The sequence below is a fragment of the Gastrolobium bilobum genome, unplaced genomic scaffold (assembly GCF_033153095.1).
Source record: "Gastrolobium bilobum isolate Gb01-03AN ecotype WA unplaced genomic scaffold, APGP_CSIRO_Gbil_v1 utg83583, whole genome shotgun sequence".
NCBI lineage: Eukaryota > Viridiplantae > Streptophyta > Magnoliopsida > Fabales > Fabaceae > Gastrolobium > Gastrolobium bilobum.
In genome coordinates, this window is record NW_026896548.1 from 184,917 (window position 1) to 208,911 (window position 23,995).

At 36.5% G+C, this 23,995-nt stretch overlaps 2 protein-coding genes across 2 annotated transcripts; both read right to left on the reverse strand.

Moving 5' to 3' along the window:
* Window positions 1-437: 437 nt before the first annotated feature.
* LOC133300449 (probable protein S-acyltransferase 1) lies at window positions 438-3,471 on the reverse strand. The gene is made up of 5 exons (XM_061499994.1): window positions 3,334-3,471; window positions 2,056-2,235; window positions 1,662-1,964; window positions 1,106-1,327; window positions 438-860 (listed from the first exon to the last, which is right to left on the reverse strand). The coding sequence occupies exons 1-5, from the start codon at window positions 3,469-3,471 to the stop codon at window positions 438-440; spliced, it is 1,266 nt and encodes a 421-aa protein (XP_061355978.1).
* A 3,871-nt stretch (window positions 3,472-7,342) lies between these two features.
* LOC133300454 (histone-lysine N-methyltransferase, H3 lysine-9 specific SUVH1-like) lies at window positions 7,343-11,594 on the reverse strand. The gene is made up of 3 exons (XM_061500007.1): window positions 11,480-11,594; window positions 8,618-11,049; window positions 7,343-7,690 (listed from the first exon to the last, which is right to left on the reverse strand). Exon 2 carries the CDS (start codon window positions 10,847-10,849, stop codon window positions 8,666-8,668), a length of 2,184 nt encoding a protein of 727 aa, XP_061355991.1. The 5' UTR covers window positions 10,850-11,049; window positions 11,480-11,594; the 3' UTR covers window positions 7,343-7,690; window positions 8,618-8,665.
* Window positions 11,595-23,995: the final 12,401 nt, after the last annotated feature.

The window sequence follows — 23,995 nt, forward strand, 5'->3', positions numbered from 1 at the left end:
CTTTCCCTTTACAACTTCCATTATAAATCAAGTCACTACCCTTTTCATGCCACCCCAATTCATCAGCAAAAACAGCATTCTAACCTCAAAATCCACTGCCTACAAATATTCCCTTTCAGGATATGCCCAAATGGATCTGCACCAAAAAACAGTTGAGACATTGTAGCCATTATTACTATCTGAATCATACAAGTCCTCAAGCTTCTGCGACCATAACAAGTTCTGAAAATATCTCATTTGTTTCTCTTTCTTGTATTTCAAAAATCAAAGAATGAGGTAGATATGTAAATGATTTTTACAAGTTCTTGATCAGGACAAAAGTTATGCATGAGTAATATTATGCCCCATGGAGAGTATTTTGTATATACATAGAGACTAAAGCAAACATCAAAATGGTACCTTAGTCACTAAAGAACCAGCAATGCAACCTGAAGGAGCTATTGCTTCCCTGCACGAGCATCAACTCCAATTTTGGATTTCCACTCAGAATATTTTAGATCTTGATCAGCAGGAACAAAAATATCAAATGCAGCATCTTTTGCTCCTGCCTTCTTCTTCAGATGATTATCAATGCCTGAATAGTCCAAATCCTCTAAAATACTAGGAACTCGAATACCATCCTTTCCATACATTGTTCCCATTTCCATGTCAAATTTTTGTTTTGAGTTTATAAAACCTTTTTCAAGATCTGAAGTAAAGGATTCATCTTGAACATCATCCTCTTCTGTAACCCATTCTCTAAAATTGATCAAAGGACTTGGGATCTTAGAACAGGAAAGTTCTTTAAAGTTTGTCACTATTCCCCTTGTGTATGGATTTTCCTTCTTATCATAGCGGTACCGGAAATTCTCATAAGTTGTCTATAGAAAGAAAATGTCAAAAAAAGAAAAAAAAAGGTGAGTGTAATACAGATAAACATTCCACTACTAAGGCAAAATACTATTTATAACTAAAGACCAACTTTAAACTTTTCTAACAATGATAACTAGAAATTGCACAAATGCATATAGAAAGAAAGAAAGCCAGAAATATTGCACTTATTATGAATTCCCAACCATAGCTTATAGAAGAAAATAATGTAGAGTGGGAAAAAGAGAGAGAATACCTGGTTGGTGGAAATCAAATAAAGATGGAACACTGTTAGCCCACCAACAAACCAAACGGCTATGAAGCAATATACAATGAGAGCAACAGATAGGATATCATGTGACATCTTGAACCACATTCTACCCTCTTGCCGAAGAAGGTTAATCCAAGAAAATGCAAACACGTATATACATAACAAGGTTGATGATGATATGAACAATATGAAGAATGGATAGTTACGCTGAAAAAACCATGAAGAGGGAGGAACAGTGTTAGATTCTGCTGAAGAAAGGTGGGGAAACATAAACATAAACATAAGTGAACTTTGAAAACAGAGAGGAAAGAAGTAGAGTAGTATGAGTCACTTTCTCATGTTTGTAGTATTTGAAATTTAAACTTAATTTCACTATCCATTGTTTAAATGAGTTCAAATAATCAAACATAATGAAAAAATGTGAAGAAAAATGAGATACATGCAAAAAAATAATAATAACAAGAAAAAGAAAACACACAAATGTTCTTAAATATATATGAATAGTTTGCTTGATAGATTGAAGGTGGTTTGGAAAACTTACTGATCCTATACACTGACCAACCCAGGGGCAATGATGATCAAACTTCTGAACACAGTTATTGCAGATAGAGCAATGGGAAGCACGTGGTGGACGATACAACAAGCAAGTATCACAGAATTTCACCTTCACTGTCTGGCCATTGACTATCACATCCTTCACTCTTGGTAATTTCAGATTTGGTGTTTTACTGTTCACCCATTCCATGGATGGTGTATCAAATAATTCATCTGATTCAGGTGGTTGTGAATTCCTGGGGATAATTCCTGGATCTCTACCAGATGTCATGAAGAGAAAAATAAAATCCTGTATAAAACCATTGAAGTGTCATGTTTAAAATATCATGAGCATGCCAAGTAGTCATTATTGATAAGGAAAACCTTATATTTTTACCAACCAAAATTGTGAGAATCACTCCTCCAATCAGTACAGGATGGCTAGAGAGAGGGTCTTCTTCTGTTATTGCTAATAGCATTCTTATGCAGAATGTTATTGCAGGACCTCCAATCAGGAATGACGTTAAAACAAGAGATGATGCATCGTGACCAAAGACTAATCTTCCACCAAATAGAAATTTCTGACATGAAAAAGAAGCTTTATCAGAATTCAGTTTTACATGATACTTCACTTAGAGTCTAAAAGTCCTCTAACTGGATCATAAATAAACATTTCAAGTTTTCACCCTTCAGAGGTGACTTGTTATCCCAGTTTCAACTTGACTCTTCACTTTTATATTTACAAATTCCATATGTTTGATATCTAAAACTGAAACAGAACAAAAAATCACTGTTCAGCGCATAAACTAAACTTTTCAGCATGCCTTCCACCAGATAAATAATCAGTGTTCAGCACACTTCTACCCACTGTCAAAGCACTTCTAACATTGAAAATGGTTTGAGCATTTCCAAGGAACAAATCTTGCACTTGTCTCTGGATCTCCATCAACTTATCCTCCTAGAACTCCAAATCATACATCCTTACACTAATCCAAATATCCTCTAAAATCCCAGTTTATTTTTATTTTGATCAAGAACAGCAAAATTACAATGAAGGACTGAATTGCTCCGCTTACCTATAAAAACTCAAAAATCTTAAAAACAAGAATAACGGCACAAATATATTTCTATATTCACTCAGGACAAATATCAAATACCATACATTTTCATTTCAAGCATAAAAAATTTCAAATTTTCCCCCTAGAGCATCAAATACCTCCTCACATTATCTTTATGGCATCTAATAAAGGGCAAACCCTAATGTGCAAAGCTCGTCAACTTTCCAAAGCAAGGGGTAAGGGTATTGTAAGCAGTCCTCTTGCATTTTTTCAAAGAAACTATTCTAGGCTTAAACTTGTGACCTGAAAATCACAAAAGAACAAACTTGCCACTGCTTTTAAAACTCACCCTTGATTATGTTATCTAACAACCTCAAAAATATGAAAAAAGATTTATTTTTTTGCCCTCCTTATTGATTTATTCCCTGTAAAACATCTGCACAAGAACCAAACATTACATTCTTGTTTAACCATGTTTGTTACGTGGCATAAGAAGAAAACTAAAACAGTCCAAGTTTTGATTTTGACCAAAGAAAAACAAAAAGTGACACCAACATTGAAAAGGGTCTATAAAAATTGAGAGAAAAAGTTAAAAATAATAATAATAATAAAAAAGTGTACATTGTTTCCTTTCCAAACTTGGTAGAGCCTTCTGGTTTTGACATTGGAAGGTTCCACTGAGACAGCCACGGAAGGGGAGGGAGAGGCCACCACGTTATCATTATTGTGATTATTAAGGTGGTGGCTATTGGTGCTCATAATGATTTTCTTCTATAAACTATGAATTGCTGTAATGATATCCTTTGTTAGCAAAAACCCACGTATGATGTTGTTGTTTTTGTTGTTTGTTGGGTTAAGATTTTTCCCTCACCCTTTTGAGGGCGAGATCAAATTGGCTGTGTTAGGGGAACAAGAAGAAGGGATTTGAATTTTCCCTTCTTACGTTCCTTTCTTTCTTACAATCTCATTTTCTCACCCCTTCTCTCTCTCTCTCTCTCTCCCTCCCTCCATGAAACCAGCACTACTCTAACGATTTTTTCAATCTCCACCGGTTTTTTCGCAAATACAACTATTTTAGAAAAATTTAAAGCTAAAATGCTATGAATTATTGTTTGCAAGACTAAGTGGAAATGACTTGGCATTCATATTCCCTTTTTCTTGTTTATCTGTTACAGTTGGAACATTCAACATCTTTAACTCATGTATACCTTATTGGTCAAAACAAATTTATCCTTTTTTTATTTTATTTTTGGTGAAAGAAATTCATTCTTATTTACAGAATTAGAATATTGTGTTGATGGTAAAATAGTTTTTTGTAATTTTTTTTTAATTAACACATGGCTTCTTCTTATTATTAATCACAAATAAAATATGTTTAATTCCATATTTATCTGCTTAATCAAATATTAAATCTTGTGGGATAAAATTTTGCATATACTATATTGCATGTTTATCTGCTAATTTCGACATTTATTCATGTTGATAATTTAGGCAGAAATATTTGAGAACAATTGTTCCGTTGAGTGGACCAGATGGTAGAGTTTCTCATACACTGCTTATATTTACCGAAACATCACGTTAAAAAGTGTGTATCATTTTAAAAGATGTAAAGTTGTATCATTTTAAGTGAGAGAAAAGGATTGAAGATAAGGGAAGAGAGTGTACAAAAAAATAAAGGTGTGAATCTCACCTCCTTATGAGAGTGAAATGACATAAATTATGTCATTTAAAAAACAAACATTTTTCGGTTATAACTTGTTGTGATTTTGTGACCTTCTCATGGAATGTATTTTTTTTTTACATCAGAGAATCCATTTTCATTTTGACTGATATATAATGATATTAAAAATTTAATAAAATTAGTCGAATGATTGATATTTTCAAATTCCGAGTCTTTGGCCATCTACTACACATCTATGTGTTTTGGATTGGCATATCTAGCCTCACACCTCGCCCAATTCCCTAATTCTCAATCGCTCCATGCATAACCGTTCTTACGTGAAAACCCGCTTAATAATTTAGGGACGCATGTTATGCTAAATAAATTTAAAAATTACAATTTAAATAATAAATTCTTACAATAATGTTATTTTAAGAAAAAATTATGCAATTAATAAAACCCACCCAAATTGATGTGTCAAAATGCACAGGACGCAACTATCACATAACAAGCTCTGGTAAATTACACCTAATTTAATAAGTAACTAGTTGCATGTCATTATGCACAAGAACTTGAAATGTGACATTAAGAGTTGTCATTTATGTAATATAAATGTGCATTTTAAAGTTTTTAGCCCGCATCTTACACTCACTCAATGTCAAAACATGCTTTCAAGTCATGGATATTTCTGTCCTTGGACCTGCTCCATGGTTGCCAAATTTGCGTCCCATTAAATAAATAAGAAAACGGTTTTGTTTTTCTTATATCACATAAGATAAATCTACTTTTCTACCCTCACAATAAATGGTGGGACCCACTTTATTTTAAAAAAAAAAAGAAAAGAGAACAACATAGAACACGGAAATCGAAGTGAGAGTAGGATATAAAATCTCTCTTATGTGACATAAGAGAAATAAAACCCATAAGAAAACGAGATAAAAAAGGGGAAACATATGGTGTAATTACGGAAAACAAAAAGAAGAGGATTACCAAAAAAAAAAAAAAAAAAAAAAGAGAAATAAGTTAGGGTCTGTTTGGATTGTGTTTTAATTTTGATTCTAAAAACAAAAACATAATTATAATTTTTAAAATTTTATTTACAAAACATACTTTCATTATTTTTTATTCTGAAAATCAAATTTTCCATTTTTTTTAAATTAAAAATCTAAACATAAAACAAAATCAACTAAAACGTATTCTCTAAATTCTAAAAAAAAATAACAATTTTTAAAATTTTATTTATAAAACATACCTTATCAAACAAATTTTATTTTTTTTCTAAAAATCAAAAGACTATTTTTAGAAACTGTTTTCAAACAAGACCTTAATTACAGAACAGTGACCAAAGTACCATTGTTTGGCAAATTTTTTATCCAAATGCCACCCGAACAGTACTTTTTACTAGATTGTCACGTGTCAAACCTTAGTAGCGAACTTCATGATGACCAATGATTTCGTGACATGTCTAGGGGTGTTCAAAATGTCCAAAAGAACCAAACCAATCAATAACCAAACTGCTCGACATTTAAAAAATGAGTTTTTTTTAAAACCGGTTTCATAAAAAACTACATTTTATTTTATAAACTAGTTATTAATCAAACCATAAAAATAATTGGTTATCCATAACCAAACCAAGCTGCTTATCTCAAACTTGAGCTCAACACGAAGAATTTCATGGCATTGGAGATTTTAAGCACCTCAGTTTTGTCAAGTTAGGGAAAGTTAGACGTATTTTGTGTCTCTTGTTTTGACGCCATCTAAAACAGACTACATGGATTTCATTCCATACCTCTAATCCAAAAAAAAAATTATATCATCATCATGTGCACAATGTCGAAAGATTGAGAATGAAACTTGTTGCCATTGAATCAGTGGTTATTCTCATCAAGCATTGACGGCAAATGCAAGCATTGACGGCAAATGCAAGTTGTGCATGTACAAAATCCCTTTATCATAGAAAATAGCACAATTCATCAAAACTTGATTTTGAATTTGTTGTAAAACTGATTTTTAACTTGATAAACGGTTTTTAAAACTGATTTTGAATTCAAATCGATTTAAAACCAGTTTTAAATCAAAACCGATTATGAACCATAAATCAGTTTTGGAACCGATTTGAAAAATTAAAAACCGGTTCGGTTTGAAAACCAAACCGTTTAAAATCAATTCGGTTCGATTTTTGTCAAAATCAGTTATAAACCGCTCCATGCACACCCCTACATATGGCCATATCGCATACCAAATTCACCATCACAGGTAGCAAACTTAGTTCAGTCAGCTTTTTCTTGCAAGAGTGTGTCATATATTACAAAATCATTGACACACTTGTGATAAAAAATACTATTCACATGACATTTGGATAAAATATTTGTCAAAAAATAACATTTTGATCGATCTTCCCCTTAATTACCACTTTTCAAAGTTAGAATCTTTCTTTGTTTTGTTCAAAAAAAAACAAAAGAAATCTTTCGTTGTCCCTCCATATGAAATATGTACTCTAGGTTTTTATACGATCAAAAATTGGGTAAAAAATTTTTATCTTGTTAAGTTCTATTCGAAGGAAGGGGACAAATTAAAGCAGTGATAAAACTATTCTTTCATGACCAAAAAGTCATTAATTCAAATTCAGGAAACAGCCTCTTAACAATTATGCAAAGATAAGTCGACGTATAAAAATTACCTCCACTCTACAATCGTTAGTCGGATTTAACGGGAGTAAAGTGGTTTTGGTTGGGTTCCATTCGAGATAAAATATTGTTGAGATAATACCAAACCATACCATATAAAAAGTTTAAGGAGCTGCAATGGGTGATAAAGTTTGGGACGCCAATTTTACTCAAGAAATTGAGTCTGAAACAATAGCTGCAAACGCCGTGGTAAATCATATCCCGCCCGTCTTTCCAAAAAGAATCAATAATAGTAATCATAATAATCCACGAAATAATTGGAATTTCACGGTTCAACTAGAAATTATTTCCAAAACAAAGAGCTATACTTTGATAGTTCAAACTAATTATTTGTAGGCCAAGCAAATGCCAAAAATAGAGTATCAACATAATTCTTGGGAATGATGGGAACAAACTAAACATAAAATTCATACTTACCATATGGACCTAAAAGCCCTATTCAAAATCCTTCCCAAGAGAGTAACATAAAGCTAACAGCAGGAAAAAAGAAACAAATTACACAAAATGTGTCTTACAGTTAACTTATATATCTTACTTCCCTTTGCCAATTCACTAGAACTTCCAAAAAGGAACAGTTGGTCTGCTAACATCTTTAAAAATAGTTCCATCCTTCTGTCTGCCATAGCTAGAGCTGAAAAAACATAAGCAATGCCATTCATTAAGTCACAGAACTATCATTCTTTCAAGCTATGTTCAAACACTGATTTAATGAGTAAGACAATGCAAGGAGACTGATTTCCTTATCAATTCACTTTCATCTTCTTTTTTTCAAAGGAAAACAAAAACCTGTTTATTAACTACAAACTAAAAGTTGCAATTCCAGAATGCAGAATTCCAATTGTCATTTTAAGCTTTTTCAATATATTGTACAAGGTTAAGAATTAAAAAAATAATAAAAAATTAAAAATTAACACTAAAAGGAAAACGATTTGCATTGGTCTAGGCTATGGCGAACTTAAGTCAAAGTAAGTATTTCTACTTTATACTAAAGTAATCCTTTGAAAGTATATTACTAATATAATAAGTCCTTTATTTTAATTCTGTCAGTTTTGCAAGGAAAATATTTTCTATAGCATTTTTTTATTTAAAAAAAAATCAATCAAAAGGTATCAATGAGGACAATAATAAAGGGGGGAAAAGCATTTCAATGATAGTAACAGGTCTTCAGGATGGAAATGCGATATAATTACTTCTATATAAAAATTAACTAACCTATGAAAATAGTCACTAACAGATAAATAAATAAATAAAAGATCACAAAGATAATCTTCCTTATGATACAAATGATTTCCAAAACTAACCATGTATTTTTCACGTAATTACATAAATCCACTAAACACCTGGCCTTAAGTTTCAATATTATAATTGGAACTGCCTTGTAAGTTCAGATATGACAACAACAGTAACAAAACAGGCCTAGAAATTAAAAAATGTACATTACAAACTTCCTAATGTCATAATTTAATACATTACCAACACCAAAGCTAGATAGAGGGGCAGAGAAAGACGAAGAATCATTTAGTACATAAGAAAGTAATTTGAAAAAATAGAAACTAACCTTAAGTATAATATTCAGGGGGCACCGCATCCAAAACTCATCAGACAACTAACAAAAGTAACCCCTGCATTTCGCAGATCCACAGAAGCATTTCTTTTTCTTCTGGCCTACTTTGAGAGGAAGAACTATCCCATAATCATAAGTTAACTCCATCATAGGAGGGATATGTCTAATTGCATAAAAAGCAATGTGGAGATCAGATTCATTCTTATTTTCACGTACGACTGGACGCCATAATACATTTGGAGAGCAGCTGTGATTCATAAACCGAGCAACATTCCCTTCATTTCTTGCTGTTATATAAAGGGGTGATGGGATCTTTGGAGCTTCAGTGTCACCAGGAAAAACTTCCAATTGCTGATAAATGCGAGTAGAATCAAAAATGTAATCATCTTCATTTTCACCACCTAGCTCCTCTACTCTAGCATTATCTATAACTTCCCCTGCATACTCACATATGAAGGTTCCAGCACGAATAGGATCCCATGATCTTAGACCCCACCCTTTATCCTTGGTTCTAAACACCTCCAAACGAAATTTCAAGCCACCTTGCGAAACCCGGTTTCGGCAATTAGGAGGGCACTGACACGAAGGACCACACTCATGAATCACGGATTTTAGGTCCGCAAGTACCCCATTTGCATAATATGGGAGATAACCTCCATTCTTTTGTATGCAAGGACAGTTAAAATTGCCAGGTTGGCATCCACCAATGCAAGAACATCCAGCATTAGATTCCAAAGGAGCTGTTAGCTTCAAATTCTTGAGACCAGGGCAGTAAGTGAAATATGCAGGGCCCTTCTCGTTATCAACATCGTTCACAAGACAAACAGGTAAATTTTCGGCCCCAGAAGTAAGATCAGGCAATATAACCCCCATTCTAGAAGCAGACTTCTCAGTCCATTGTTGAATGGATTTCCATATCATGTATGCTTCAGGCTGCCCAGGCAACCTGACTAATTTATACTTGAATACGTTGAAACCAGATTTTGCTTTGTCCACCCACGAATTCTGAATCTTGTAAAGACCATCGTAGACATATACCTTTCCAGTTGGATGCGCTATATCCTTCAAACCCCTAATTACTCTCACATCATTACCTCGATGCAGGCTCTTTTCCAATGCAAGATTACCCCTTTCAAGCTTTTGATCACTTGCTCCCTTTTCACGGCTAGCCCCGCCTTGGCCACTGTAAATCAGAACATCCCCATCATCCACATTATCTTCATACCCTCCAGATGAGACAATACTGACAGCTAAAGGCTCTTCCTCTTGACTGGCTTTGGAAGTCATGTAATCAATTCCAGCCATAGAAGGAGAATGCAATCCTACTAAGCACAATTCAAATCTGAAAAAGAAAATATCCCCAATCTCAACACCTTGCACAACTCCAAAATGTTTCTTGCTATTAGTGCGAACCCCTTTTCTCAACATAATTGTACCTGCCTTCAAATCAGGCCGTTTTGCTCCAGAATGGGCTTCCTTGGTTGTCTCTTCAATTTGTCCTAGCTTTCTTCGTAGCACTTCATATACCATAAGTGTATATGCAACTGCGTCCCTGCTACCCTCAGGTTGATTTAGTACATCAAACACTACGGGGTTAATTGTTTTGAGAATGTCATTAGCCAAAGCATCCGAATCATCACCACCAGAACCGCCACCCCGCCGTTCCTTTGCCGTCTTCTTGCGCTTTGACCTCCCATCCCCAGTACCATCTCCTGTGTCAATTTCACCCATCTCAACATTCTTCTGTGACTTGCGCCTCGACCTCCTATCCCCAGTTCCATCTTCTGCATCAATTCCACTCATCTCAACATTACTGTAACCATCTTCCTCTGTAAACTGTCCACGATTTCGGGCAGTCCTTCGCGATGAGCCCACATGTCCATTTGTAGCCCCAGTAGGTGTCCTAAATGAATTAATCGGAACTGCAGTAGATATTGGGGCTGCAGGTACACGTTGACCGGCAGGAGTTTGTGCATTTTGTTCAGAAAGCCTCTGGGACTCAGGTGAGATAAAGAAAGGGTAGAAGGGTGCAACCCCAGAGGGGAAAGGACCAGAGGGAGAAACACAAACAAAAGGAGCACCACCTTGTGGAGTTGAAGATGAAGAGGGATTAGATGGTGAAGGAAACACAGGGACAAGAGTTCTCAACGGCTTAACATTTAAAACCCTAGACTTATCAAAGGACCCAGATGCAGGAACAGAATCTTGACCGAAATTGTGTTCCATTGATACAATTTTAATGCAGTACAAACACTCTTCTACTAAAAACTTTCACCCAAGTTTAGAATCCAACAATCTCTCTGTACAAGACCAGCTAACAACTTTTATAGCTGATATGTCCAGAAAAATCAATGGAATGCTAGATAACATAAATTCAGTACAAGGGCTGAAAGATACAGTCAACTCTGGGAAAAACAACACAGTTCCTGTTAACATGCAAACAAATCTTGAGTCAGATAGCTAAATAAACAACCAAAAAATCTAGGCAAGATGTTAAAAACAAAAGAAGATAAAATCAATAAAAAAATTGGGTTGAACGAAATTAACCATAAAATTTCATCACAGTCATCCCCACTCGGAAAATAGAGATTAAAATATAAATTTAAAAAGAAAAAAGCATAGACTACAGAAAAACAAATTTAACAACAATCCTGAGGGAAAACGGAAGAGAAAATGAAAAAGAGATACAAAAATGTCAACTTTATATCTTAAATCTGAGGAGAAACGAAGATGACTCCTCAGATCAGATCAGAGGGTTAAAAAAAGGGGGAAAGAAAATCAAATCATGAGTGAACTCCGAGATTGGCCTATAAAGTTTGAAACTTTGAGATGCAAAGATGAAAAATTGAAGCAAACCTGAGATGGGTTTTGTGAGCTTCAGTTTGAGTCGAAGACCGTGAAACTTCACGAAAGCATAAACTGTAATTTTGGACAGAGAGAAAGTGAGAGAACAAAAAGAGGGTTTTCTCTGTCTCGGATTTTTTTAATATTGACCCATCCCCATGATTTATAGGGTGCACCTTTACCAAAAAAGGAAATAAAATTTCCATTTAAACCCTAATCTTACCATTGGGTCCCGGCCCACAATAAACATGCTCCTCTGTCTCTCTATCTTTACGGTTCTAGAAATTATCAAAATAATCCGACGGTAGCGAGCACGTTGAAATGCTGTTTGCGGATCACAATGTTGACGTGGCGAAATGTGATTTGATAAGACAAATGAAAGTAAGATATCAAAACGTGGTATTGTAGTGAAGCTCCGAAGAATGTGACCCCTTGGGTGAAGCGAAAAGCGAAAAGAGAATTGAACAGAAGCATCGGCAAAAAAAAAAAAAAAAAAATCATTTAAATTAAATAATTACACTGTTATTTTGTAAAAAATTATATATTTACTGTACAATGTGACGTCACTTTTGGTGTTACATGTGTGCTCTATATATTTCTCCACCCCCTCCATTCAATTCACACATCTTCTCTCACTCTTCATATCTCTCTTCTCCACCAACATTCATTTATCTTTAATTTAGTATTTAAATTTTATTTCTTATTCTATTTAAAAATGAGCTCAAATCCTGATTATGTTCGTGTTGTGTTATATTACAATGGTAGGAAGGTAGAAGGTCGACGAGGTGTCATCTTCGAAGGTGAAAAAAGACCGACACGTATCCAACGCAACACAACCATTGGCGAACTGCATCAGAGAATTCGGCAGAAGTTAAGTCTTCAAGACAACCAATGTATCACTGAGATCCCGACAAGGGTGTGGCAAGGTGATAAATACATTAATTTGAAAGTGCTTGACGATGAAGACTTGGAGATGACAATGGAAGAATTTTGCAACCAGTCAAGGACAGATTTTCTAGAGTTGTATGTCGACATCGCCGCAACCGAGAATGCTCCCTTACCGGTGAGGTCAGTTTATTTAAATTCTCCCCGTCTTCCAGCTTCTCCTGCCGCTCATGCGTCTCCAGTTGGTAACTTTTCTGAGGGAGATGAAAATGATCCGACTCGGAAAATGCACGACGAAGATGACGATGACGACGATGAAAATATAGCAGTGGAAGAACATCTTCTGGCGGAGGATGCTAGTGTTTCAGAAGGAGATGAATGTTGTTGTTGTCCGCGGTAATGATGCCTTGTAGTGTCATCATGACCTTCGACCGCTTAAGAACGGTGGATTAGATGTCTAATCAATCAAGAGCATTAAATGCAGCAGTGATTACGTGGGGGTTTAAGGAGAGTCGTGGGCGTTTTACGAGTAAAACGCTTCCCCTTCCCGCCACGTGTCCCATTAACCGGTGTTTTGTGTTTAACACGTTTCACGGCTTTTGGAGTATCCGTTGGAGAAAAACTCTTCGTGTTTGTGCCTTTTCTTTTGGAGGGAAGATCATTTGGTCACTTGTAGTGGAAAGCTTGCTTCGTCTCTCAGAGCTCTATTCTGCATTTTAGGTGGTGACACGTCCTGCTTTCTGCTGCGAAGTTCGAAAGTATAAATCTCAGGTGCGTGTTTGCTTCTTATCCTCTGTTTTTTCTACATTTCTGTGATTTAGTTCAACATTTTGTGACTGCATTCCTGGGGTATGCCGGAGAAGTATAACTATGCGGATTTTATCAGATTTCTTGACCGGTCTGGTTCGTCTAGTCCGCCGTCGGGACTGTTACCAAGATCAAAGTCCTTGGGAACCAGGGAGACAAGGCCTACTATAGGAATTCTAGCTCCCTATTCCAAAGCCTGTTCTAGGCATGTTCCCTTAAGTCGGACCCTTGAGTTAGGGTCAACCTCGCGACAACCTCCTTGCGAGAAGACATTGTCAGCCCATAGTTCGTATGTGTTTCCCCGATTTCCTGGAAATATGTCCAAGCCCATTGTGTTATCGAGTGATTCTTCTTCCAATTCGGATAATAGCTATAAATCGGCAGAGTCAAAAAGCCCCAAATCTCCTTCTTCGAGTTCATCGCGCGATTCTTCTTGCTCCATCGCGCATGAGTCTTCAAGACCGAAGAGTCCTAGTCCTTTGCCGTTGAATGTGATTTATCCAGCTGGATATCCTTTTAAGAAAAGGAAATTTGATAATTATAAACCTGTTTCCACTGATTTGTCTTCTTCCACTGATTCCTCTTCTTCTGAATCAGATTTTGTGTCCTCTCGTATCAAGGAGATAATGGCAAAACGTAATGCCCGTGATAAGAAGATCGTCTCAACGCAGTCTGATGGGAAGAAGAAAGTCGTACAAATTAATCATGAGGAAGAACCTTCAGAGACGCAGTCCCTGAACAGGCAAAGCATCCGGGATGTTGATACCCTGGGGTGGGTGTCCGACTCAGTTTTGAAGATTGAGTCGATATATTGTTCTCCTGGAGAGTTGGCGGAGGTAATCGCGGCCCTGCATCTGACCCCAGATAAAGCTTTTGACGACCAATGGGAGGTTGGAGTCGTCCCAAAGAATGAGCGCGTTTTCTCATCGCGGGCCGAGGGGTCAACCAGGCATTATATGATGATGTACTTTTATTTTTTCTTGTCCATAAGTGTCCATCTTCCGTTTTCTTCTTTTGTTTGTAAACTGTTAGCGCATTTGAATGTGGAGCCCTCGGAGCTGACCCCCAATGCTTGGGGTTTTATTAGAATATATGAGATGGTATGCAAGGCCTATGGCCTTTTCCAGTCAGTTCCGTCCTTTTTGTATATGTTCAGTGTGATGCCCCCTCGCAATAGTTGGATATCTTTTAGGGGTAAACAAAAATTCTGCGGGTCATACTGCAGGAAGATTAACAAATGGAACGCTAAGTATTTCAAGATCTATCCCGCCAAAGGTACTACGCCGTTTTTCCTAGGCAAGGATCAGGCTCCTATCTTCCCTTTGTACTGGTCGGAATACCCGTCAGAGAGTTCCGTGTTAAGCTATAACTTTACGGATCTGAGTGATCTAGAACAGCAGACAGTGACCGCTTTAGGTAAGATCACTCGTGAAGCTGCCGGTGAAGGCTCTCTGGATACGTATACCATTTTGAACGAGTATACTGAAACTGATGTTCGAGCTTATCTGGGTAATTTGAATCCTTCGTGTTCTGATATGTCTTAATCTTTATGTAGCGTAACCTGTATGTATTGACTAAGTATGCCTGACCATCCATTTCTTTGTTTCTATTGTGCGGAAAGTATAACGATGGCGCCCGTGAGCAAAATGAAGCAAATCGCTGCCAATCGCGCAGCTCTTGCTAGCCCCTCATCCTCCGCACAACCGATCAAGACTACGGCTGCTGTTGCTGAGTCAAGTGGTCAAGCCGCTGTGCAGTTGAAGTCTCCCTTAAGACTGTGTACCCCTCTTTCCCCTCCTCGAGAAGTTACCCCTCCAGTAGTAGTGGGAGAGGACATTGTGAGAGGGAAGAAAAGAACCTTTGACGCGATGTCCGAGGGGTCAGCTGCAGGGTGGCCGGATTTCGACTGGAGAGTCGTGAGTGACTTGCGGGCTCAGGGTAGGGATTTTGGCTTGTACTTAGAAGCTATGCCACGGGATCAATGGCGGCAGCTTGCCCAGGGTCTGATCACGGCTGGCCAATTTATCATGACCGCACCTGGTAAGTATATTTGGTTTTCCATGTTACTTGCTTGCTTGCATACTATAATATCGCGGTTGTATGTATAACCTTTTTGTGTTTTGTGTATATGACAGATTCAGTAGATTTCCTGAAGGAACGTATTGAGGAGTTGAAGGCTGAGAATGCCCAGCAGCGCGCTGCTTCTGATGCCAAGTTGAAGACATATGAGGACAAGGTTGCCATGTTGACGGCAGAAATGGAGAAGAAGGATGCTGACATGAAGAAGCTGACGACTGCCAACCGAAGCTTGGGGGCGAAGAAAATTGTTCTGGAGAAGCGCATACTAGAGCTTGAAGGGAACGCTGATACCTGGGCTGATGAGAAGGCCCACTTGACCGCTGAGGTGAAGAGGTATCGGGGTTTGTTCGAGAAGGAAGCAGAAGCTACCTTTGGGAACGTGATCGAACAAGTGTGTTTCTTCAACCCCTCAGCCAAACTGGAGAATGTCCACTTCTACCATTACTTCAAGGATGGCCAATTGGTGACCCTAAATGAGCAAAATCAAGAGGTCCCAGTGGAGCTGATTAGCGCGATGGATACAGACACGACCGCGCCATCCTTGCAAGTGCCATTGCCTCAAGATCCTCCAGCTGTTAATGATGAGCGCGTTGTTGAAGCTGACACTCCTCAGGATATGTCGATTCAGACCGTCTAAATTTGCTGCTGATCTTCTGATATCTTTCTTTTAAATTTATTCTTTTTACTTCTTGACTTGCTTTAATATTTGCAAATTTGTAAGGGGGATGTCCCTATAACAGTGATGCGCGGAAGTAGTACTGATCCCGCAAATTTTGAAGTTTATAACATTCGGATTTGTTTTGTCGAATATATGTATGTTGCTGAATGAATGCTTGCATTGTTATCTCACTGTAGACTGTTGATAATTGTGTGAAAGTTACATTCCTTGTAATAGGGTATTACCCTTCTCATCCTTCTTCATATTGCTCTTCACATTCTTTGTATGCTGGGTGATAGTTATAACGCGGATGGGTTTGTAACCCAGCTGAGGTTTTTTGTATGTCGTCGCGATCATATGCATGTCGTGCTTCATTATAAAGGACTCCTTTAAGTATAGAATCCTGTAAAGTGAATGAGATCGCGCTATGGTGTGTACTCCGTATGGCGCTTAAACACCATATCCGCATAGCGTCGCAATTGTATGCTTTGTATTTTGGGGATGTGGTGTGTACACCGTATGGCGCTTGAACACTATACCTGCATGTTGTATGTCTAGACAGTTTATAGGTGAAATTTGTAAAATATTTTGCATACCTTTGTTCATTTGTGCCATCGCGTTTGAGCGTGAAAGATCACGATATATCCTTGGGGATCGCGATCTGTATGCTTTTGCTCTGTTGGGGAGATCCTTGTTGACAAGTCTGTTGATTGGAGGATTCGTGAGAGAATCCTATAAGTTGATAGGAACCATGAGAGGTTTCCTGTTAATTGGAGGATTCGTGAGAGAATCCTATAAATTGATAGGAACCGTGAAAGGTTTCCTGTGTATTGGACGATTCGTGAGAAAACCCTGTAAATTGATAGGAACCGTGAAAGGTTTCCTGTATATTGGAGGATTCGTGAGAGAACCCTGTAGCTTGATAGGAACCGTGAGAGGTTTCCTGTTAATTGGAGGATTCGTGAGAGAACCCTGTAAATTGAGAGGAACCGTGTGAGGTTTCCTGTATATTGGAGGATTCATGAGAGAACCCTGTAACTTGATAGGAACCGTGAGAGGTTTCCTGTGAATTGGAGGATTCGTGAGAGAACCCTGTAACTTGATAGGAACCGTGAGAGGTTTCCTGTATATTGGAGGATTCGTGAGAGAATCCTGTAACTTGATAGGAACTGTGAGAGGTTTCCTGTGAATTAGAGGATTCGTGAGAGAACCCTGTGAATTAACTTTATACACTTTTTTTTTTTATTCTTAATTTCTTAGATTATAAGAAACTTATTTGCTAACTCAAGGCTGACTCATGATTGACTCATCATATCTAATCAAATTATTAATTAACATTACCAATCGAACATTATTAATCAATCATTATCAATCAAACATTACCAATCAAACATTAATGCTTAAATCATTAATCAATTAATAATCCAATTAATTACAATTTATCATCTAATATATATATATATATATATATATATATATATATATTAATATTATTTTATTATAAATAATCTAGAGTATTACAAAGTATCAAAATTATTTTCCAATAGCACTCATATAGCACAAAATAATTTTATCAAAAATAAAATTAATATTATACTTTGTTATCTATCACCATAAATTTTATATATATATATATATATATATATTATTACTACTAATTTATAGTTTATTATTATCATTATATTATTATTATTGTTATTATTTTATTAATAAAAATATGGGGTATTACATTCTACCCTCGTTAAAAGAAGTTTCGTCCTCGAAACTTAAAAGTTTGAGCTCCTCAAATTAACTAAAAGGTATAAGGTTAAAGTTAATAAAAATATGGGGTATTACATTTTATCCTCCTAAAAAGAAGTTTCTTCCTCGAAACTTATTTTTTTTTTGAAACCCCCATTAAAAAAAGAAAGCAAACAACAAAAGAGTCATGCATAACCAAGCAAACAAGACAACATAGAATACAATAAATTTAAAACACTACAAATTAATGAATTGGTAACTTTAACCAAGCTAGAAAAAAGTTTCGAAACTGAATATTTTCTTTAAACAAATAGAAATTTTTATTGTATATATTATCTTTCATTTGCTAGAAAATTTTTAATCAATTCAAGAACAATTATAAAAGAAAGCTAATTACTTTTATTAAAATAAGAACGAGTTATCACATAAATCGCGTAAAAAAAAATTTAAGAATAATATCAATAATAATTTTAAATCACAAAATAATTTCAAACATATAATCGTCAAAATTTCGAAGAAATAGATCATTTTTAAAGGACAAGAAAAAATAACCCTTCACTACCCATCTCTCTCGATTTATTTATTTATCTTATGTACTATTATTTTATTTCCTTATTTTTTTATTTTTTTATTTTTTTAACTCAGGGATCTTTGAGCCCTCGAGTCAGTATCAAAAGCAAACCCCAGCCGCAACAAGGGGCTTTGATACCATTTTGTAACACCCCAAATTTCTAACAATTTATAAAACAATCTTATAATAAATAAATTGTCAAAATTCATTTTTTTTTTACAATTATAATAATAGAAATATTGCGGAAGCTAATCTAAATCTAATTTGGGGAATGTTACCGACGCACCTGTACAATGGACATGTGCAAGACTAAATCTATTACATTAAAATAAAACCAAAGACTAAAGTTTAAATAAAGGAAATATGTCTTATGCATTTATTTAAATCTCATAAAATTTCTAAACTTAAAAACTAGCTTGAAATATCCGAGTCGAGCTCCTCACTGCCCACAGCTAGCCTCATCCTTTGCAACATGCTTCACTGAAAATCTGCTCCCCCGCAGCCGCAGGATCATTGCAGTCAAACAAACACAAAAGTCAGCAAAGCTGGTAATCCCAATCAAAATACAATTATTGTAATTAATAACAAATTAAATCAAATATCAAATAGTGTTCAAATCAATTCCACATTAATCAAATCAAATATCAATATAATAATCAAAATTCCATTATATAATATTTATCTTTATTAAGTTCATTTAATGTATTTGGTAGTTATCAACTAACATATTTAGCACAACATTAATCATAATATGATAATATTCACAACTCAATGACATTCTTCATAATCAAATCAAATAACAAATTTCATTAATAATGTTTAAGTTCATTATATTTAGTGGGAAGAGAACCATGGTAGACCCGAGAAACCCTGCCAGTCTACCCTGTGACCCGGGAAATCCTGCCAGTCACAAACAAATCACATTGGCCATAATCAATTCACATCTTCCTAGTGTGCACACCTCTTCCCAAAGTTGCTACTAGTATTCCGGGGAACCCTGCCAGACACCACTTTGGGAAGAACGGATACAATCTTTTTCACATCAGTTTCACATCGGAGGCATAAAGCCCAAAAGTTATGTTCATCACCTTGGGAGGTACCATCCCAAAGCTATCCTCCCACTATTAATTATTTACAATCACACTCAATCATCATATCACATTAGAAAATTTCTTCTTTCAATATATCCATTTCTCAAGGTTATCATAACTTCCATGCTATTCAAAAGTATTAAAATATTCAAATAAAATTCAACTCATATCTATTATCATAATCCAAATATCTATCAATATAATTTATAAGGTATAAAAAAAATCAATTTCCACAATTATTCAATAGTACTCATATCGCACATATATCGCACAAACTCAAATTTTATCAAAGGTAAAATTTATATTATCATTTGTTATCTATCACTAATAAATTTTTCCATAGAAAGTAAAACCCAGTAAAGTTCCCTAATAATACTCATATAATCAATCCTAATAATTTCTAGGGTTAAAACCTAATAAAGTTCCCAAATATTAATTTTATAAATATTTAAAGATTAGGGATTAGAATAAATTTTTATACAAAACTATAGTACTCTAAGTATTAAGATTACAAACAGAACTCATACAAAAGATAACCTACAAATATCTAGAGATTAGAGTTATATATACAAAATAAAATATCCTAATAAAACGTAGGGATTAGGATTACATACAATGTATTTCATATAAGATAGCCCTATGATATATTTAGGATCATAATTACCCTATCAAAATTCATATAAAATTAACCTAAGACTTCTAAGGATTAGGATTACATATACCAAATTTCACATAAAATATAATCTAAAAATACCTAAGCATTAGGATTACCTGGTCTCCGTTTTCGCTAACTTCTAAAGGGAATAATTTGGGGCAGAGAACCCGGTTGATAGTCAAAAAAATATAAAAAATGAATATAATTAAAATAAACTTTTTGGAGTGAGAAGAGAGAGTAGTAGAGGAGAAATGTTAAAGAGTGAATTAGTTTGGTTATGCTAGACCTCTATTTATAGTTGAAGTTTTAGGCTCAAATATGGGTTTCGTGTATTTATTTCTTTATTCTTTATTGATGTATCTGGCTCAGATTTTGGCTTTATACACTATTTTCTTTTTATTCTTAATTTCTTAGATTATAACTAACTTATTTGCTAACTCAAGGCTGACTCATGATTGACTCATCATATCTAATCAAATTACTAATTAACATTACCAATCAATCATTACCAATCAAACATTACCAATCAACCATTACCAATCGAACATTATTAATCAATCATTATCAATTAAACATTATCAATCAAACATTAATGCTTAAAGCATCAATCAATTAATAATCCAATTAATTACAATTTATCATCTAACATAGCACTTATATGGCACAAAATAATTTTATCAAAAATAAAATTAATATTATACTTTGTTATCTATCACCATAAAATTTATATATATATATATATTATTACTACTAATTTATAGTTTATTATTATTATATTATTATTATTATTATTATTATTTTATTAATAAAAATATGGGGTATTACAGTTCCACTGTAATACCTTGAGGGCTTTCCACTATTACTCCTGCACCACTTCCCTTGATATTGGAAGAACCGTCGACGTAAATGATCCAATCGACGCTGTCCTCAGCCTCATGTAAGTGTATCATTTCGACCAAGAAGTCCGCTAATACCTGGGCTTTAATTGCCTGTCGCGGTTCATAGATGATGTCGTATTTTGACAACTCTATTGACCATGAGATCATGGGGCCTGCTAAATCAGGTTGTCTAAGCCCTTGTCGAAGAGGCTGGTTTGTCCTGACTCTGATAGTGTGCCCCTGGAAGTAATGGCGCAGGCGTCGCGATGTTAAGATCAGTGCGAAAGCAACTTTTTCAATCTGTTGATAGCGCAGTTCTGGTCCTTGGAGTGCTTTGCTGACGAAGTATATGGGTTGTTGTTCCTGGGCTTCTTTGCGCAAGAGGACAGCGCTTATGGCCTCATTGCTGACGGAAAGGTATAGGACCAAGGGTTCATTGGGTGGAGGCTTGACCAAGAACGGTGGGTTGGCCAAATGTTCTTTGATGGCCAAGAACCCTGCCTCGCACTCTGGATTCCAGTTGAAGTCTGTCTGTTTGCGCAAAAGTTTGAACATGGACAATGATTTTTGAGCTGAAGCAGGAAGGAATTTGGTTAGAGCAGTAATTCTTCCTGTCAGTTGTTGCAGTTCCTTTATGTTTCGCAGGCTTGTCATGCCGAGAATGGCGTTGCATTTGTCAAGGTTGGCCTCTATCCCGTGATGTGTGAGCATGAATCCTAATAATTTTCCAGCAGGTACTCCAAACGCGCATTAAGTCGTAGCCTGTATTTGCGCAGTTGTTGAAATACCCGTTCCAAATCTTGAGGATGTTGTGCAGTTGTCATTGTTTTGACTATCATATCATCAATATAAACTTCCAGCATTTGTCCAATCTGCTGGCTGAAGACTTTGTTCATCATGCGTTGATAAGTGGCTCCAGTATTTTTGAGACCAAATGGCATCATATTATAACAGTAGGTAGCTTTTTCAGTGATAAAAGCTGTGGCTTCCTCATCTGGTGTGAACATTGGAATTTGGTTGTAGCCAGAATACGCGTCCATAAAGGATAGAATTTGGTATCCTGCAGAATTATCGACCAGCTTATCGATGGTGGGAAGTGGATAAAAGTCCTTTGGGCAGTGTTTGTTGAGATCTGTGTAATCAGTACACATGCGCCACTTTCCAATGGGTTTCTTGACTAATACCACATTGGAGAGCCAGGTAGAGTAAGTGATTTCTTTGATCACTCCAGCATCAAGTAATTTTGCTACTTCAGCTTCAACCGCCTGTTGTTTCTCAGGGGATATTTTGCGCTTTTTCTGCGCGATGGGTTTTGCTTTGGGATCCAAGGTTAAATGGTGACATATTATCCCTGGGTCTATCCCTGGCATGTCCGCGGCTGTCCATGCGAAAAGGTCTTTTTTATTTTGCAATACGGTTATCAGCGCGCTTTTCTCAGCTTCTTAGAGATTTCGTCCAATTTTGGTAGTGTTTTCGGGAAGTGGGCCTATTTGGAGGTCTTCCAACTCCCCATCAGGTTGAGGACGAATATCGCGCAGATCATCGCGCACATCGAGATCGGTCATATATACCGATGCTTTGCCTTTGTCACCAGGCTGTACAGGAGTCTTGGCTCTTAAACTGGTATTATAACAACTGCGCGCTGTTTTCTGATCTCCTCGAATGGCAACTACCGTACCGGACTTGTTACAGAATTTCATCAAAAGATGAGGCATGAAAATGATTGCCTTTAATGCAACAAGAGTTGGTCTTCCTAGAATGATGTTATATGCTGATGCGTATTCAATGACATAAAATTTTACTTTGATAGTTTGAGCCAAAGGCATGTTTCCAAAGGTGACCCACATTTCAATGGTGCCTTTGGGCTGCATTCTCCGGCAAAGCCAATTAAGTTCGAACATCCACGAAGAAGATGTTCCTCTGGGATGTGCATCGCGCAAAAGGCATCCCAGAATATGATATCAGCTGGACTACCATTATCAATCATAATACGTTTTAACTGGAGGTTAGCCATGCATGCTGAGATTACTAGCGGGTAATCATGGTCAGGAATGATGTCGCCATAGTCATCATCGTCAAAACTGATGGTCCGTCTTTGATCGCGAGAGGTTGATAGGCGTGCATGATCGCGCACTGTCATTACTGACTTCAAGTGCTTCTTTCGTTGAGATTTGGTCGCACTGCCTCCCGCTGAGCCACCGACAATGGTGGCTAAAACACCTGCCGCGTTATTGGGCAGTCCATCACGGTGTTGCCCCGCGCCTTACTGTCTGTTTCTTGGTGGAGTTCTATGACGTTTGTCAGTTGATGTTGCTCTGTCCTCTCTACGGTCACTGTTACGAGTAGAGTTATAATTTCTCCTAGGACGTGCCCTTTGCTCGTTGGAATTCGAGTCGGGATCAGGGCTTCTATCGCGCTTTTGCTGTGTCTTGTATTCCCTGCAAGTGGAAATAAATTCTTGGAGCTTTCCTTCTCGAATGAGTGCCTCAATTGTATTTCTGAGCGCGAGACATTCGTCGGTGGTGTGACCTTTGTCGTTATGGAATTCACAAAATTTGGATTCATCACGTTGAACTCCTTTTGACATAGGAGGAGGTCTGTTAACACGGACATACCCTGTTTGGAATACTTCCTTGAAAATCCTCTTGGGAGATGTATTCAAGGGGGTGTAGTTGTCGTATTTTCCCCACTTTCTTTTTTCGCGAAATTTGCGTTGGAAATTCTTCTGGATATCTTTTTCGAAGTTGTCTGTACTAGTTCTGGTGTTGGAGATTTCTCGTGAACGCTTGTAATCCTCCAGATTGATAAATTTCTCTGAGCGCGCACGTAGTTCTTCCATGGTGCGAGGTTGCTGTTTGGCCAGCAACATAAAAAAAGGTCCTTCCAAAAGGCCTTCAGTGATGATGTGTAGTGAGACTTGTGGATCTAAGTCTCTAGACAGAAGTGCTTCATCGAAGAATCTGTTTAAATAATCGCGCAAAGTTTCATTTGACTGTTGTCGAACTGTTTTTAACGCGTGAGTGGATTTGTATGTGCTTTGCTCGTTGCGAACCGCACGAGAAACTGGTTGGTTAAGTCTTCCCAACTTTGTACAGAATTGGGTGGCAACGCTGAGTACCACCTAAGGGCTGTTTTCTTAAGAGTTGTAGGAAACAGTCGACATG

Excerpts from the sequence above, each read along its gene's own strand:
- LOC133300454 (XM_061500007.1), bottom strand. The coding sequence starts at position 10,849 with ATGGAACACAATTTCGGTCAAGATTCTGTTCCTGCATCTGGGTCCTTT.
- LOC133300449 (XM_061499994.1), bottom strand. The coding sequence starts at position 3,471 with ATGAGCACCAATAGCCACCACCTTAATAATCACAATAATGATAACGTG. Across the intron at positions 2,236-3,333 it reads AAGTTTGGAAAGGAAACAAT|AAATTTCTATTTGGTGGAAG; the intron begins GTACACTTTTTT and ends TTTTCATGTCAG. Across the intron at positions 861-1,105 it reads ATTTGATTTCCACCAACCAG|ACAACTTATGAGAATTTCCG; the intron begins GTATTCTCTCTC and ends TTCTTTCTATAG.